This window comes from Dendropsophus ebraccatus, chromosome 3 (genome assembly GCF_027789765.1).
Source record: "Dendropsophus ebraccatus isolate aDenEbr1 chromosome 3, aDenEbr1.pat, whole genome shotgun sequence".
Taxonomy (NCBI): Eukaryota; Metazoa; Chordata; class Amphibia; order Anura; family Hylidae; genus Dendropsophus; species Dendropsophus ebraccatus.
In genome coordinates, this window is record NC_091456.1 from 38,633,391 (window position 1) to 38,652,781 (window position 19,391).

Sequence of the window (19,391 nt, forward strand, 5' to 3'; positions counted from 1 at the left end):
GATGGACAAAAAGTGGACTCCGGCTCACGTACACACAGTCTTCAATCGCTCCGCACATCGCAGGCAAACAATGCAAAGTCAATGAGAAGGAGGCTCAGGAAATTGCAGAGGGCACAAGCTAAAAGCAACAGTCATGCCGTCTTAAAAGAAAGTGATATGGCAGAGGTAAAATCTAGAAAACTGTATGTGAAAACCAAAGTGTTCTCAAATCACTAACAAGAAAAAGCTTCTTTTATCAAGTCAAAATGTTCAGGTAAAGAACCATTTATTAAAGTTAAAAAAACAACAACACATATTGGTACAGCCATGTAAATGGAAGAAAAGACACATTGCAAAAATAAGGCTAATAAAGAAAAGACTTGCTGGAGATTTATTCTAGAACGGGGCTGGTTCAGGAGCTGTATGAAAGCCTTGAGTTCTGAACACAGCAGCACTACATGGGATCCGGTGACCGGCATTACAGATGATGGAACATAGACGTGGCCCTGGGTACAGAACACTTGTACAACACTGGTTTATAACAATGACAGAACTATCATGTAGAGAAGCTGGATTCCTGCCACTACCACATAATCACATTGTATGCTATTCAATCTTTGTATTTATCATACAGTATTTTATTATATTAGGCATAAAGGAATACCACAATGCTCTCTGTGACTACTCTGCTATACACATATTTTTGGTAACAAACTTTTTTTTTTATCATGATGTCTTCACTATGGGTAACAAGTCCTTTAAGAGGTTTTCTGGCAAATAAAAAATATATTTTTTTTAACATTTTTCTGTAATATATACACAATGGGGGGAGATTTATCAAACATGGTGTAAAGTGAAACTGTCTCAGTTGCCCCTAGCAACCAATCAGGTTCCACCTTTCATTTTCCAAAGAGTCTCTGAGGAATAAAAGGTGGAATCTGATTGGTTGCTAGGGGCAACTGAGCCAGTTTCACTTTACACCATGTTTGATAAATTTTTCCCTATATATATAACTTTGTAATATAATTTTATTATAAAAAAGAATTTAAATATCAAGTCCCAGTCCTGACACAGGTAAAAAAAAATCTGCTTGCAGCCTTAGCTGTAAAAACATCTCCTGATATCTATTCTGATACATGTTAGCATCAGAAAAGACGTTACACTTGGGGGAAGCTGTCTGTGTCAGTAGCGCTGTAGGCGCAGCAGCCTGTAGCAAAGCAAGTTATCCCGGCTCGCTGCTACACTGTATAATGACTTCCTTTAATGTTAAAATGCATTAGACTAGACATCAGGGAAGGTTCAGTAAGCAGCGGTAGCAATAGGTAACTGTGCCAGGACAAGTGCTTGAGCAGCTCTGCAATTCCTGACACAGGCATCGGTGACAACAGAGGGACTGGGTCACCCCTTACTGCTTCTATTTAGTTTTTATTCACCAGAATATGTCTTTAAAGGGTTTTCAGATTTCTAATTCAGTCTAAAAATGAATATATCCTAGTACTGAATAAATTCCATGTTTTTAATACAGTACAGTACATTTATATAACCACTAAACCTAAATGTTACGTATCCTAATATTAAGTATAGTAACTAATAAATGTGTACACGTACATATGTTTAATACTCTGATTTTTATCAACTTCTGGCTACATTCACACACTGTATAAACAACGTCCATTCCACCTGAACGGCCATTGTTTAACAATACCTACAGCTGGAATTAATGATCATGATCATTGATTCTGGCCAAAGGTAGCATTAAACAATGGCTGTTTATACAGCATGTGAACATAGCCTAAAGAGGTTGTCTGGTGGTAAAAAATATTTGATATACCTGAGGGTGGTGGAAAAAAGATAAGTCATACTTACCTACCCTTAGCCCCCTACAGCTGCTGTGCTGATGCTCTAATTCCGGCTGATCACTGCTACTTCTTGGTTATCGGTGACATGTTGTCACTGCAGTAAGTGACAGCCCCCAACTGATGTGTTACCAGGAGCCAGTGGTGGGGACAGGGAGTATTATCATTTATTATGGCAGTTGTGGGGGATTGGGGACATATGAGTATTGCCTCTTTATTATTTTTACACCAGCTCCAAGCATATATAAAAATCTTTTTATCCCTGGACAATACATATTCATTGCACACTTCCTTTGCCGGCCTGTAATCCTATGTACACACTGGACAAGCCTGTCCTATCTCTAGCAGAACTGTCTGCTAACATGGAGAATGTGTTATTTCTCTCTCTCTATATATATATGTGTGTGTGTGTGCGTGATTGTCTTATTTCTTTATGGACAATGATGCGATTCGGTTTAGTGGTCCTTTAATATAGTGACACATCTTTGCTTCTCTTTATACTATGGGAACCAGTTGTAGTAAACCATACAATTCCCCCAATAGCCCCTGAGCAGCACTGAGGATATCACGTTTAATGTGATCATTCATGATTTAAAGCTAAATTTAAGTATGACAGTGGAGCCCCATGCCTTAGGCTGGGTTCACATGGCATTTTCAATGTGTGTTTCCCATGTATACGAAACATACCTGCGAAGAGTAAGCAAACGTATGCAAACACAACAAACTTTATGCATATGTCTCCTTTATGTATGTATTAAAGTGTACCTGTTGCAAAAAAAATTTAAGAAATCAAAAGGGGTTGTGATTGCAAGCAGTTTTGCAATATACTCGCTTTACTTTTATTTTATTTTTTTTTTACAAGTTATCTAAGTTTAAATCAATGTTATGCCTATGACAAAACTGTGGTCCATGCTGATTTTTAGGATTTTCTCTGTTCAAAAAAAGAGACCGAACACAGGAAGTCCCAGTCCTTTGCACGCTCACGCAAGAAAAGACAACTGTTCCTCATGCATCATGTATATTAACTAAGGCAATAAACTTAGACTTATTATATTATTAACTTTTGCTAATTATATTATTAGCTATGCAACAATTCAATCAGTATATTGTGACTGTGTGGTTACAGAGGTTTTGGTGCTGTGTAATAGGAGAGCTGACCATACAATGCGAGCACCCCCAGAATTCTCTGCTACTGAATAGGGATGCACAGCAACTGTACAAATGCACAGTGAAGTGAGACACCTAGTGGCTATATATATATATATATATATATATATATATATATATATATTTAATTTAAACATAGACAAAAGTAAAGAGTACATTGCAAAATTGCTTGGCATCACAACCTAAAGGTATACTGTTGGGGTAGGCGCCTCATGTGAGCACTGCAGCCTCCTCATTGATCACCATGCAACCCTCCATACATCTTGAAGACAATTGATATTACCACAAAACACGTTTAGGCTATGTTCACACACTGTCAAAATGATGTCCATTTTTACTAAACAATAGTCATAGATTATACATTCTAACATGCTGTTATTTTGACAAAGTGTGAACATGGCCTCAATGTTAATGTGAGTGTTTAATGGCTAAGAAATTTGCTTGGGGCACTGATAGTTAATAAGATGTGTACTGAACAGAAAAAAGAGCTGTATATGGTTATATTCCCACTACCTTTTTTCCTCTCTATTTTTGAGAAGAAATAAATGGCGTCCATCATTTCGCTGTTTGGCCTGTTTGCGCATTGTGCAATGACGGCTTTTGGAACATTATTCTAGTTTAGGTTACTAATATGCCTTTGAGTGTGTCTTTAATTGAAAACTCCATTGAATTTAATAGTAAAAATGATGAAAGGACAGTGAAAAAAAATGTGTGAACAACTAAAAAAATAGCGTCCAGTGTTTGCAAAAGACGTCCGAAAATAATTGCCATAATCATTATTTTGACATCCGCGCAGACAACGTCCGTTATTTAATACATTGTGTGCATTGGATGTCCGTCATTCCATAGAAAGCAATTAAATTGCGGCAATAACGGGCGTCTTTTTAAATAGAAAAAGTTGTTGCCTTTTTCTGTTTTTTGAACATTGTGTGAACATAGCCCATATCTATCTATCTCATGATCACCACCTCTAAATCTCAGTGCATATTTAATATAATATTTGAATATACGTTTTCTAATATGTAAATATATTATTACTTCTGCTAAATTCTATAAAGACATTTTAGTCTTAAAGTAAAACTCAGAATGTGAGAATGGCCTCTGGCTGTGAAGATTCCATAATTCACTGGAGGCAAAACATTGCAAACAATACAAACATGTGACACAGTCATAACAAGATCAACTCATAAGTGAGAATGGAAAAGCTGTCCACCTGATGTGCATGTACTTCACAGCAAAATCCCTAACTATGTGAGGTGCATACCACCGTGCAGCACAGAAAAGTACTTTGTGCATTCAAACATTCAGTGCTTAAACAACCCCGACCCCCCCCCCCCCCCCCCAAAAAAAAAAAAAAATATACCAATACAATACAGGCAGACAATACTGGAACCCAGGTCGCCTGCTTCCTTCTCTTAACAATGAGACATCAGGACACTTGTAGAACAATAGAACAGTGCAACAAAAGGGTAGCTGAGTGGGTATGGCACATCTAGTCAAATGGTCAGGGGGCCGTGGAGTACGGTCATTGGAAGTTTTCCCACTCAACTAAGATTTCTTTTCTAATACATGAAATGCGAAATAAAATACACAGATACATATCTTCATTTCTGCACTAACACCTTATAGAACATCTGTTTGAACAAAATTTACAGAATTCTATATCCCTTTATATAACAGTTCCATGTATATCCCCAACTAACTGCCTTCTCACATTGGACTTTGGTCGAATTGTATTTAGATTTTTCAGGGTTTTTTTCTGTGAACCTGAAAGTACGTGGCCACTTTATCAGTCCACTCTCAGATATATATATATATATATATATATATATATATATATATTTATTTTTTATTAATATTAGTAAAAGACTGGTGTACTTATGTACGATTACTATGTGTTTACAAACCTGATTTTAACTTGTCTATAGTGACACCTAGTGGTAATCTTTGGGTACTGCAATTACAGGGGTATTTCACAGTTTAGCTATAAAAATGTGAAAGTAGGACGAAGAGTCATTACATACAAAGTAGCAGTATTACACTAATTCTACCTCCTTAGGCTGGGTTCACACTATCTATATTTTAGTCAGTATTGTGGTCCTCATATTGCAACCAAAACCAGGAGTGGATTAAAAACACAGAAAGGCTCTGTTCACACAATGGTGAAATTGAGTGGATGGCCACCATATAACAGTAAATAACGGCCATTATTTCAATATAACAGCCGTTGTTTTAAAATAACAGCAAATATTTGCCATTAAATGGCAGCCATCCACTCAATTTCAACATTGTGTGAACAGATCCTTTCTGTGTTTTCAACCCACTCCTGGTTTTGGTTGCAATATGAGGACCACAATACTGACTGAAATATACGTAGTGTGAACCCAGCCTGAACATGTATACTAACCTTTTTTGTTATACTTTTGCTACCTATGTGCTCCTTTTTCAGCGTAGCAAGAATAAACATGGCTTTAGCAAAGGCCCATATGGGTAGCTGCAACTCCAATTTTGCATTGCTGCCATCATGCCTAACTCTCCTTCTCCACCAGTATTACACTGGCTGTTAAAGAGCAAGTTTCTTGTGCACTTCATACTGTGCTCCCCCACTGCGAAGCCCCTCACATTGGTTCCTACAGTAATTCCTATCATCTGCTGTTTCACAGACAAACAGCTCACCCTCCCGTTACTCCTAGTACTGCAACTAAGCATGTGAGACTGTAAACCTGAAGCTTAAGGGTGCCTTCACACCTACCGTATCGCAGTAGAAAATCCGCTGCAGATCCGCAGTGGATTTAACTAAATGAATGAACACAGCACTAAATCCGCACTTACAAATCTGCTGTGGATCCGCAGCGGATTTGACAGTGCGTATTTAATGCTGTGTTCATTCATTTAGTTAAATCTGCTGCGGATCCGCAGCGGATTTTCTACTGCGATACGGTAGGTGTGAAGGCACCCTAAAGGGGTACTCCAGCGAAAATCTTTTTCCCAATAATTGAAACACATTACAAAGTTATATAAATTTGTAATATGCTTCAATCACCTATCTGCCCTCATTCCCTATCTTTTCCCCCCTCAACCCCCCACCAGGAAGTGAAGTAAACTCATTCTTACCTAATGACTGTTGACCCCAGGCTGTTCTGTGGAAGCCATTTTGTGACAATGACATCATCAAGAGGGAGGCAGGTCTAAGCCCTGTTAGACTAGACTCCCTTTGTCAGATGACACAAGTTGCTCAGCTCTGATTGGCTGAACCAGCTATAAGCCATCTAACAGTTTTACAGAGTCAGTTTGACATCACAGGAGACAAAGTGCATTATGGGAAAGACCAAACCAGGAAGTAAAGAAAAAGTGAAGACACAAACTGGAGCTTCAGGGACCTGCTAACAGCGGAAAAACCAAATGGAGAGAGACTCCGGAGGGATGGTAAATGTAAAAACGTTATGATTTATTGATTTTTTTTTTGAACAGTGCCGGAGTACCCCTTTAACTACGGTCATTACCCTAGGCGGTAAGCTCTAAACATCACATTTTGGGCCAGTGAATGTTGAGGGATTATGTAGTAAACTGCTGAAAAACAATTATTATTTATCAAGGATTTTTAAAGAATTAATTCTTTTTACATTTTTAACATTTTTACAGTGCCAGCTGTAAGGGGAGATACAGCCCCTCTGTTGCCACCAATGGCTGAGTCTGGAACTGCAGGGCTGCTCATGCCCTGGTGTCAACGCAGCTAGATATTGCTTGCTTTGTTGTACGTAGCAAAACTCAGCCTCCCCTGATGTCTAATCTAATGTGTATAAGCGTTAAAATAGATAGCAGTCAGGGTAGCTGTATTGGTTACTTGCACCACAGCCGTGGCACAGTGTAGCAAAGTGAGCAGGGATACCTGTCAATCAACAATTGTTCTGCTAGAGGATGCAGTGCCAGCAGCACTGGTAACACCCAGCTTCCCCAACTGCTAACATGCATTAGAATAGACATTAGAGGAGTCTCAGTATGGATAGCACTGCATGCAGCACTGCTGGCGGTATCTAATTGTTCCAGGACCAGGGCTTGAGAAGCCCTGTAGTTCTCATAACAACTACTGGAGGCAGCAGAGGGCTGTGTTGCCCCTTACTGCTGCCACTTAGGGTCCTATTCCACGGGCCGAGCAGGGCCCGATCAACGATGTAAACGAGTGCCGCTCCTTTACTGGGCCTATTCCACGGCCCGATGATCGTTGAGCGAGGGCTGCAGGGACATCGTTACCGATGTCCTTGCAGCCCTTGCAGCAATGCATTACCTGTCAGTTCTTCTCCTCTGCTCTGTCTTCCTCCCCGGGTCCCGTGCGCTCTAGCTTCAGAATGACCTGTCAGCTGACAGGCCACTCAGCCAATCACAGGCCGCGGCGGTCCCGGCCTGTGATTGGCTGAGCGCTACATCAGCTGACAGGCCACTCTGCAGCTAGAACGTGCGGGACCCGGGGAGGAAGACAAAGCGGAGGAGAAGAACTGACAGGTAATGTATTGTGCTTCTCAAATCGTCGGTCGCCCGCCGTGCACCGCTATTCCACCACAGCGATGCGCGGTGGGGGAACGATGATTTTAGGTCTGGCCCTAAATGAACGATCAGCCGATGGCACGATCATCGGCTGATCGTTCTCTCTATTTCACCGTGTTCAGTGACTGCTCAAGATCGGGGCAGCACTTGGCCGCTAATTTCAACCCGCTCTTGTTAATGATCAGTGGGGCAACCAGTCTTAATGACATGTGGAAAGTTTTCTGAAATGACATTTACACTTTTCGAATGGAAACAATACAATAACCTGGAATACACCTTTAACACTTAGGGGAAGAATTATTTGCAGTCTGTTTTTTTTTTGTGTGCAAAATACGGATAAAGGAAAACAGATGCTTTTTGTGCATCCGTTTTTCCATTGACTTCCATTATAAAGAAAAAAAAAACAGATCAAAACGGATGTTTTTTTTTAATGGACACAAAAATTAGGTTGACTACGGTTTTATGTACGTAAAAAAAAAACTGGATCCATTTTTCTATAATGGAAGTCAATAGAAAAACTGATCAAAATGGATGCACACAAATGCATCCATTTTTTGCAAAAAACGGACTGCAAAAACACAGTGAGAACCCAGACTTAGATAGCAACGATTTGCTGCAGTCGCTCTGTGTTATAGAGGGGCTATCCCCCCGCAGCTCCCCACGACCTCCCCCACACTTACCTGCTCGATGTCAGTGTATGTAATAGCGCCGGCAGTGAACAGGGAACAAGGAGCAAGCAAGCGCTGGCCTAACAGGTCGGTGCTCGCTTGCTCCAGGAGATCGCCTTGTGTAATAGGGGCTTTAAAAGAACATTATGAATATTGGGGAAGATTTCTCAAACATGGTGTAAAGTGAAACTGGCTCAGTTGCCCCTAGCAACCAATCAAATCCCACTTTTCATTCCTCACAGATTCTTTGGAAAATGAAAGGTGGAATCTGATTGGTTGCTAGGGGCAACTAAGACAATTCTACTTTACACCAGTTTGCTAAATCTCAAATTTCAGCACAGATCATAGCAACACATCCGATATGCCATATGTCATAAAATATCTCTGCTTTACAAATGACCAAATATACTTTGACCCTTGTGCAAAAGATAACACCGCATCGTCTCTACATTGCTTTCTCTAGACTCTAACTTTGTTTCTGTGAGTCTGTATTTTGTTTAGGAGCAGGGACTGTCAAGCTGGGGTCTCTACTATGTGAATTAGGGGAGACAGGGGTCGCTCCTTTTGGACTAAAGCCTTGGCCCACAGCTGCTGGTCTCACAGATGGTACAGCAATGGTTTGGGACACCTGAGGACTGCGGACTCTATTACCTTGGGATTCGCGGGTAGTATCCCTAGATCGTGCCCTTTGAGGCCTCTCTTGTCTGGGGCTTTTGGCCCCACATGGGGATGGACTTCGACTCTTCTGACGAGAGGAACCGGGAATGATAAGATCGTGCAAACGTGAAAGTGCTGGGCTTCTGCTTCGTGGAGAGCGGGCATTCGCTGGACTGGGACTGCGGGATTTGGGCCGGAGGAGAACTTGAGTGCTGTTATCATCTTCGGAGCTGGAATCTGAGCTGTCAGAGGCCGAACCCGGTTCAGAACCTGGCAAAGAGATCTGGGGCAAAGAGGAAAGGTGAACAGAAAAACACTTAGGGGGACATTTATTAAGTCCGGCATTTTTTACGCCGGACTTATAAATGTCCCCGCATCTCTGGCGCTACCGAGATTTATGTAGAGGCGGACTGCCTCTACATAAATCCCGTGCGCGTCGGTGCGCACAGCCGAAAACCTACGCCAGCTGAAAGGTGGAGGAGGTTTTCGGCGTATCTTTGTGCGGAAAAAATGATAAATCGCGCGGACTCTGAGTCCGCGCCCCCCGTAACGCCCCCTCCACACCCCTCCCCGTACTCGGCGGAAAGTGCCGATATGTGAATATTTTATTTGCAAATCAGCCATTTGCGAATAAAAAAATACGCAAATCGGCACTTTCCGCCGAAAATCATCCGTACGCCGGATGATACATGTCGCCCTTAGAGAAGAGAAAATGGAAGCTGAAGTGTAAGAATATTAGTCCATATTAATGGCCAATCTCGATTAGAGATAAAAAGCAAGTACTCACCTGGAAAGGCTCCGTAACCCCGATCAAGGTGCTCATATTGTTACTGTAGTAGCCAAGAAGATATTCACCAGTGCCTTTAGGAAGGGATTCTTCAGTGAACATAACCTGTGTAAATATATAGATATACTAGTAGACAGCCCATGCCGGTACAGAGACTGTAATAGAAAATGCATCCAGTTAAAGAGAATCTGTGGCCTAGACACAGGTACAGACACTGAAACTTGTTGTTTCTTCTAATCTGTTCCTATTTTCTGATTGTCTTTTTTTTTTAATTTTATTTGCAGTACGTTATTACGGAGTCTTCCACCCAACTTGAGCTGTTTTCAGCAGCAATTAGTGACACACTTTACAGCAAGCCTCATGGACTTAGACACAATGAATATCTCCAGACACTACTCTTTGCATTGGGAGGCTGAGTTGTGAGCCAAAGCTATTGTGTGCCCCTATGTTATCTGAATACTAGTGTCACCTATCACTGCACTCCTGTCTGTGATGATAAGGAGGGCACTGTTGGGAAATGATCTCAACAGAACAGGAAGCCTCAGCTTGGGGTCCTTTTACCGGTTTTTGGTCAAATACGCATTAATTAGCCCATGTAAAAGAGCCAGGGATCAGCCAGTGAACGGGCAAATGCTTGTTCATCTGCTAATTGTATCTTTTGTGCCCATATAAATTATCATTGTCGCACTTCAGTTTGTCTAACCAGGGGGTGTGCAGCCGATAACAATGCATTTCAATGGCTACATAAATGATCCAGCTATCGCTTGTGCAGCCCAGCCGCACGATTAATCAGGCCCTGTGAAGGCACTTCAAACCGATTTGCTAATTTGCTAAGACTGGGTTCACACTTCCTTTTTTTTATCCATTTTTACAAAAAAAACGGATGGAAAACGGATGCATTTGTATGCACCATTTGTAATCTTTTTTTTTTTCCATTGACTTCAATTGTAAAAAAAAAAAAAAAACAGTTCAAAAAGGCATCAGTTTTTTTTTAAACGTACAAAAAATGTGGTGGACCAAGTTTTTGTGTACGTTAAAAAAAACGGATGCATTTTGATCTGTTTTTTCTTTTTTTTTTATAATGGAAGTCAATGGGGAAAACGGATTAAAGCAGATGCACACAAATGCCTCCGTTTTTTGCATACAAATGGATGAAAAAACGGATGAAAAAATGTAGTGTGCATCCAACTCTATCATGTGATTACATTTATTGCTGCACTACTACTAAATGTGTGAGCTAACAACCTGGTACTGGTATCTTGAACCTTCTGCTTCATCCTCTGTTTTCACCCACACATAAGATACATAATCTTTATGATGTCGAAACCCAACCTGAAAATAAGACAGGACAAGATGTAAAAGTGCTGGAGTTTATTAGATAGACTATTGAAACTATTCTACATCCCTCACCTTATAAAGTCCAATCCAGTCCCAAGAACTCTTCATGTAAATGGGAGACCAGCGGTAGGTGACACGGGCATCTGCAGGCACTATCCACTCATCACGCACCCAAATGTCTACCAGTGGGGCAACAAGGCAGGCAGAAAACTGAGACAATGGAAACAATTCTAAGCGTTATTAAAATAAAGTTTACTGTGTTGTTCTTTCAAGCTGAGAAAGCTGGATGACAACCACTATACCAGTATTACTATCATGCTTACCTAGTTATACCAGTATAACTATTGTACTTACCTATTCTCTGGTTGTGCTGCCGTCTTTTGCCTGTGTTCCCTGCTCAACACTGATGCTTCTGCCCCCGTCTCTTCAGTGACAGGCCGCTCAGCCAATCCCTAGCCATGACCTTGTCCCGTTTTGGCCAGTGATTGGCTGATCGGCCTGTCACTGAAGAGACTGGGCCAGAAGTGTCAGCAATGAGCGGGGAACACAGGCAAAAGGCTGCAGGTAAGTAGAAACTTGATTATTTTTTTTTATTTTAACAGCAAGAGCTGCACAGACAGGGCGAACCATATATATATATATATATATATATATATATATATATATACACACAGCCCCTGCTGCACAATAATCGAGCCGTGTGTAGGACCAGTAAGCGAGTGCCGATCTAGAAGATCTGCGGGGTCGGTAATATGGCTCTTAGGTTGGGTTCACACTGCATTCAGGCTCTACACTGTGATTATACGTTGGAATAATGGCAAAAGGCGAGTTGGCATATTCACTGCCGAACCGGCTGAGGGCTTTTCACTACTGGATTGTATATAGTCTACTAGTGACATAATTTTGTAAAAAAATAAAGGTACACATAAGGAAAATTAACCAAACATAGTCACTAGTTGAATACATACTGTACATTGGGTCCACTACAGTGAATGGGCCCATCGCAGTATATGGCTGGGTTCACACTACGTATATTTCAGTCAGTATTGTGGTCCTCATATTGCAACCAAAACCAGGAGTGGATTAAAAACACAGAAAGGCTCTGTTCACACAATGGTGAAATTGAGTGGATGGCCGCCATATAACTGTAAATAACTGCCATTATTTCAATATAACAGCCGTTGTTCTAAAATAACAGCAAATATTTGCCATTAAATGGCGGCCATCCACTCAATTTCAACATTCTGTGAACAGAGCCTTTCTGTGTTTTTAATCCACTCCTGGTTTTGGTTGCAATATAAAGACAACAATACTGACTAAAATATACGTAGTGTGAACGCAGCCCCCAGCAGCACACTAATCTGCCAACATCCCATAGAGCCCAAACCCAGTGAGAACCCATCATTACCTGTAGACAGGGCTTAGTGCTGAAAGCTGAGTAATGAACATCACTCAAGCAGGAGATGGAGGCACTTGAGCATCTCAGCCCCACCTCCAGGACACTCGTATATACCTAATAAAAATTATTTCAAATAGCATCTATGGAGCAAGTAGTAGGACATCTGTATGCCCACTCTACATTTCCTATTATCAGACAGTGTCAATAGCTCATATCATGAATATGAGCTGACAGAACCCCCTTTAATATGTCCCTGTCATTAAAAAAAAAATTAAAATTGCAAAGTTTTGATTAGTTTGAGTCTGGTTGATGACACCCCAATGATTGCAAGGTGAAGCGCTTAGCTGAGTGCTTCACTCCCTGGCTTGCCGCTCTCCTTGTCTTGCTGCAGGTGACAGACTCTATAATAAGTCTTTGGAGCTTGTCTCCCTTAGCACGATGGGGAGAGGAGCGAGCCGTGAAATGCTGAGCTTAGCCACGTGCTTTTCCTGGCTTATTCTTGCAATCAGTGGGGTCTGAGCACCAAGACTGCAACCAATTAAAACCTTTGTCATGTCTCTGTGACGTGTCAAAGGTTTTGATTTTTTTATGATAGAAGTGCTTTAAAGGATCACGTGTTGCGGTGTTCATATCAAAGTTTTCATCTATAGACATATATTACATATTTCAACATTGTCTCTTCATGATTTCTGGATAAGTTGTCTAGAAAAAAAATATATATTAGGTTTTCAACCATAATAGAATTATAAGTAGAAGGTCGCATTTTTATTGTCTGTAAAGCATTGTTTAGTGGGTAGGAGGAGCTGGTAAATGAAGCAACTAGCCTCGGCCCATCTACTCCATTAAGGGCTATTGTCTAATACTATATCTTACATGTTTACAACCACTTCCCCCTATGTCTCATAGATGTAAGAGGAAGTAGCAGTTACACAGAACTTCATCACAATGACTACTATAGTATGTGCCATAGAAGCCGTGTACTGATGAATTCAGCTATACAGGCCTAGAGATTCTATGAGAAGTGACCCAACTGGAGGGCTGCTTTGATTTTGAATAAAATAATGTTCCAACAGCCATTTTCTACAATGGTGGCCATTGCAACATGTTAACCACGGTCGTTGTTTGGTACTCAAAAAACGGTCGTTATTTTGTGTATCAGGTAACAACCGTAAAAAAAAATCGCTGTGTGAACATAGCCTTATACTGTACCTGTGTATGACTAATTCTAATACCCAGAACAGCCCGAACTCTACATGCAGTTCTACTGAACCAAATTTACACCGCCATATGGATCTATAAGGCTAAAAGTGTGATTCAGTAGAACTGCTGTCAGGGTGTTACATCCAGAATTGAAATGGTTAAACTAAAGTACAATCAGTCTGAATGATCTTTCTATCCAGTAATTTTTATCATGGTCTCTTATGCTGCGTTTACACGAAACGATAATTGGCCCGATCGTACGATTAACAATGTCGGAGTAACGGTCAGCGTTTAGACGGTACGATATGTCGTACGGAAATTCGTTCTGCGATCGCTTAAGCCTATCTCACACATTGGTTAAATCGGCGAACAACTGTTTACACGGAACGATCAGCGAATTTTTTGCGAACGACGATTTTGGAACATGTTGTAAGATCAAAATAAACGATTTCTCGTTCGTCGTTTGATCGTTCGCAGCATTTACACGTACGATTATCGTTCGAATTAGATTGTTATCGTGCGAATTCGCACGATAATCCTTCCGTGTAAACGCAACATTAACCCATCCTATAATGCAGACACCACCCAATGTGTTTCTTTATCTTTCCATTTAATAAAGTGGCAATGGTGATTAAAGAAAACAAGAAAAATAATTCATTGTACTTGACTTTTGCATAAAATGTGTATAAATTACTTTTAAGCTTTGCCCGATTTTTAGTTTTTCCCCAGGAAAAGCCTCTACTTCTAGCTCAAAAGCAGAGATGAGCGAATTTACAGTATTATGGAAGTTAAGCGCTTCATTAGCTCGGCAGTCTTTCAGCCGACTGCCTTTGTACTACGTGCTGCTCTGCTCCAGGTGCCAGGAGAAGCTGGATCCAGTCCTGGGAAACTGGGAGAAGTTTCCCAGGACTGGATCCAGCTTTTTCAGGCATCTGAAACAGAGCGGCATTGAGATCAAAGGCAGTGGGCTGTTAAGACTTCCGAGCTAATGAAGCGCTTCACTACTGTAAATTCGCTCATCTCTACTCACAAGAATTCTTCATAGTGGGTTGTGGGGTTGAAGATGACACAATGGTCCACATATATGCCTGAAGTGCCAAAATTTGGCACCATGTGCACCATAATCGTGCAATCTCACCTTTACAGAAAAAATAGCAGATACAGGTTTGTGGTCGCTCTCTGTATAATGCATATGGGATCCATAGCTGAGCAGCGTTACTGACAGACCTTCAGACATGCTGCTGCTTTTGTCTGACTGTGAAATTGGATTTTTCATTTTCCACAGAATTCGGTCAGTCCACGCAGGCTTCCTCTTTTTGGAACTGTATAATACATAAATTATTATTGAAATGATAAGTTCAGTGTTATAGCCAACAATGCAGATAATGCTACAATAGAGCTTTCACAAAGCCGCCAATGAATGATATTCCTATACACACTTGCTTACCTGGTGTCATAGGTGTTGGTCCCTACATCGTACTTATATGTGGGAGGGAAGGTCAGGGGCCCTTCCATAAAGCCTGACAATACAGGTTCACAGCATTTGGCCATGTTTAGCTGTAAGGAAAGATTAGTACTGAATTTAGCCAGTTTTACAGGTGTCTTTCTTTGCTAAGTTATTAGGCCTCCTTTTGATTCTTTTTTTTTTTTTTTTTTTAAATAGAAGAAAACAAGTATAGCATTGAACAAAAGAACCTACAACACAGCATTGGTCAAAAACAAGAGTATAAAAGTTAATGTCAACCCTTAAAGAAGCACTTTGTTGTTTATTTTGTATGTCCAGCAGTAAGGTGCCAGGTTTACGCAGTATTCTCCCATTCTGCTGCCATTTCCATCCTAGTGACTTAGGGTCCTATTACACTGAGCGATTTTTAACGATTACCGACCAACCATAAACGATCACAAACGAGATTGTTTATCGTTAACCTGAAATCGTTCACCATATTACACAGAACAATAATCGTTACTATAATCGTTTATTCCTTCTGATCCCAGAAAAACAATGAACAATGTGCTATTACACTAAACGATTAGTGAAAAAACACGGAACTTGAGCGAACGAACGTGGAATTACAGCGAACGATTAGCGAACAATAACGATAATTTTAGGTTTAGATCTAAATTAACGATCAACGACATACGAACGATTCTGTCCAATTCGGACGGCTATCACTCCATGGAATAGAGAGAACGATCAGCCGATGATCGTGCCATCGGCTGATCGTTCATTTAGGTTCAGGCCTAAAATCGTCGTTCGCCACCAGCGCATCGCTACGGTTGAATAGCGGTTCGTGGTGGCAATTGACGATTCCAGCAGAACCATACATTACCTGTCCGGGCCGCAGGTCTTCTTCTCCAGGTCCCGCGCGGCAGCATCGGCTTCAGAGCGGGGCTGTCTGAACTGACAGACCGCTAAACCAATCACTGTCCGGGACCGCCACAGCCAGTGATTGGCTGAGCGGTCTGTTAGTTCAGACAGCCCCGCTCCGAAGCTGCTGCGGCTCGCGGGACCGGGAGAAGAAGACCTGCAGCCCGGACAGGTAATGTATGAAGCAAGGGCTGCAAGGACATCGGTAACCATGTCGCTGCAGCCCTTGTTTCACGATCATCGGGGCCGTGGAATAGGCCCAGTAAACAAGCGCCGATCTAGCAGATCGGCGCTCGTTTACGTTGTTGCTCGTCCAGTGGAATAGGACCATTAGTCCCTGACTCTCTGTAATCCACAGTGCTTTGCTGTACACCAGAAGTCACATGTATCCCAATGAGACACTGATCGAGCCTCCTATAGAGATACAGGGGCACCAGTGACTTCTGGTCTACGGCAAAGATAAAAGCTGTAGATTAGGACCAGGTCACATGGGCAGTCATTGAGACGGGAAAGGCAGCGAAACAGGCAATTAGCCCAACTTTAAAGCTAGACCTGCTGCCATGACTAAGCGTGGGTTCACACATACCGGAGTCACAGTGGATTTAACCCTGTGAATTTGCAGCAAATTCTGCTGCGATTCTCTGCACACAGTTTGAATGGGTTTACCTACTTCCAGCAGATTTTTCATTCTGCTGCGAGTATGTAAACGCTATTCTCCTTAACCCACAGATGACAGATGAATACTTTACCCGTCCGTGCTCCGGCCTGCTTTTGGGGCCGGGAGCCACAGAAGCAGGCCGGAGCGTGGACGGGTAATGTAATAACCGGGCCATGACGGGTTAATGGGTGAGGCGTTAACATACTTGCAGCAGAATAAAAAATCTGCTGCGAGTATGTAAACCCATTCAAACTGACAGCACTGGGAATCCGCTGCGTTTCTGGTACGTGTGAATCCACCGTAAACATGGCACCTTAGTGCCTGGTATGCAAAAACTAAAACATCAACCAAAAACCTCAGATTTCATCAAAACAGATAGACAAACTTTGCGCTGATTACCTTCAGCTACCACTGTAGAGAGCTTAGGAGCTTACTGTACACATTAATACAATGCACTCAATATATAAAATGTAGTACATTGGTTAGTCCAATTTTAGACATTTATGGTATGTGGAAAACATGTATGAAAGGTAGGGGTCCAACCTCTAGGATCCACACCTAGATCCAGAATGTGAACAAGTGTTTTCACAATAAAATAAATAGTAGAAAACATGCACCACTACCTCTCTATTCATGCCCAGCCAGTTCTGAAGATAGATGCAGGTGGGATGGGCCATAAATGTATGTTTAAAGGGGTATTCCCACCTCAACTAATAAGAGTTGTACTTGTAGGACTTGTCAAGTAAAATATTTTTGCTAATACATTCACTTACAAAACATGACTCCTTCTCCTGCTCTTTTCCTCCTCTTGTTGACAGCTCATTGTCTAATTGTCTAGGTTACCGACCTCCACTGTGCTCTAAAAGCAGTGGTCTGGTGCTGGTATATACATTGCAATATCATATATATATATATCAGGAGAAGGAGACAAGTTTGCTAAAATAATGTATTTGCAAAAATATTTTCCTACAAGAATAACTATATTGAGATGAGAAAACCCCTTTAAGTTCCTAAACTCGAACTACAAGCAGCCAGAATGTTATCCACTGTATGGCAAGAGGATTTGGATCTCTGACAGAAAATTAAGCCCCTAACTACTACAAAGATATACTGAGGACTCATCATTGTTCTGAGTGATTTAATATGCCTGTACTGTTATGTGAAAAACCCTAATAAAAATGTTTAAAACCCCCCCAAAAAAGATATACTGAGAAATGTATCGGTACAGAATAGTGCTTGTAAAAACATATTACTTTTACATTTACTTTGCATATGTATAGTTTTTACTATATAACAATTCAAAGACACCTGAACAGCTGCCCAATGGAAAAAACTTTCATGATAAATATACTGCATGTTGTTAATGTAAGCTCATACATAACATTGTGATGTTAATGGTCATCTTTAGATTTGTGAAACAGGAAGGGACGCATGTATAGAGACAATAAAATTCCCAAGGCGCCAAAGAGACGCCAACTTATACCAAGGCGTATGGGCAGCGGACACATTCTCTTTAATAGCCTGCACATTGTCAGCTAGTAACTATAGGAGAGATTTATCAAACTGGTGTAAAGTAGAATTGTCTTAGTTGCCCCTAGCAACCAATCAGACTCTACTTTTTATCCCTCACAGATTCTTTGAAAAATGAAAGGTGGAATCTGATTGGTTGCTAGGGGCAACTGAGAAAATTCTACTTTACACCAGTTTGATAAATCTCCCCCTATGGGGAGGTGCTGGGGAAGGGGAGTATGAAAGAAGTAACATGCTCTCACCTCCCCGACTCCGGCGCTGGTATCCCACAGCTCCGGTCCCAGCCACTTCTGGTCTGAGTGGGGACCTGGGACGTGATGTGCCCCAGTCCAGAATTCTCCTTTAAGTGTTTTCATACAGGACTTTATATATCTGTATATAATCTGCAAAACTACTAATAAAGATTGTAAGATCTGGAGTGGTGTGCCAGTTACAGTTCTTATGACATTCGTTTTCTCTTTGGAGGTCGAAACCCTGAGTCCCTGCTGACTCTGAAATCGAGTGCCAGTGGTACTAAGTGATTTGCCCTTCTGGATATTTTTCAGAGGCCACAATGTTGGTGCTTTCCTTGCTCCACTGCTGCCTTGTTCACCCAAACTAGTGACTGGGGCAGTCAAGTTAGTTGATACCCATGAATTGTATACTGACAGCATATCCTATATGCCATCAATGTCTTAACAACTAATCATTGGAGCCACAGGCGGACATTTAGCTGACGAAAACTACTGGACGGTTTCCAAAAATGCTATGAAAGCATGTTATGGTGAAAAATAAGACAGCAGATACAGTCCCGAAGGAGGAATATCAACACGTCTTCCAGTCTCGGCCTTTGTTTTCCATTCAAGTGATTTATAAAGTACAAAGACTCCAGACTTCATACAACTCACTCACTTATCGAGGTCATTTCTAGAGAATACAACTCTGTTCACATAATGCTCCTCCATGTTTTCTCTGTAGCGTTTACCCATCAACGGCTTGTAGTAACTGTATAAATGAGGCGACTTAATGGGATCTAATGGGATAAGCGCAGCAGAAATTCCTGGATCATCTGAACTTTTCACACGTTACATCTTATGCTACGTTTACACGGCGCGATAATTTGCCCAATCGATCGTTTAACTATTTTGAAGCAACGATTTGTTTTTTATAACGATCAGCGTTTAGAGGAAATAAAAATCGCTAGAAAAATCGTTTGAAAATTCGGAAGAAAAATCGTTACTGCAATCCTTTTTAAGATCACTT

At 41.3% G+C, this 19,391-nt stretch overlaps 1 protein-coding gene across 3 annotated transcripts in view; it reads right to left on the bottom strand.

Moving 5' to 3' along the window:
• INPP5J (inositol polyphosphate-5-phosphatase J) overlaps window positions 1-19,391 on the bottom strand; it is a 38,427-nt gene that overhangs the window by 2,032 nt on the left and 17,004 nt on the right. For 2 of the 3 annotated variants that reach the window (XM_069961497.1, XM_069961494.1), the window contains exons 8-13: window positions 15,041-15,150; window positions 14,732-14,915; window positions 11,067-11,204; window positions 10,902-10,988; window positions 9,657-9,761; window positions 8,526-9,152 (exon numbers count right to left, since the gene is read on the bottom strand). In XM_069961497.1, the coding sequence (XP_069817598.1) occupies window positions 8,679-9,152; window positions 9,657-9,761; window positions 10,902-10,988; window positions 11,067-11,204; window positions 14,732-14,915; window positions 15,041-15,150 (1,098 nt within the window). In that variant the 3' untranslated portion in view covers window positions 8,526-8,678. Of the gene's footprint in view, window positions 1-8,525; window positions 9,153-9,656; window positions 9,762-10,901; window positions 10,989-11,066; window positions 11,205-14,731; window positions 14,916-15,040; window positions 15,151-19,391 lie in introns of those variants that run through there. The other variant, XM_069961496.1, reaches the window with a different exon arrangement.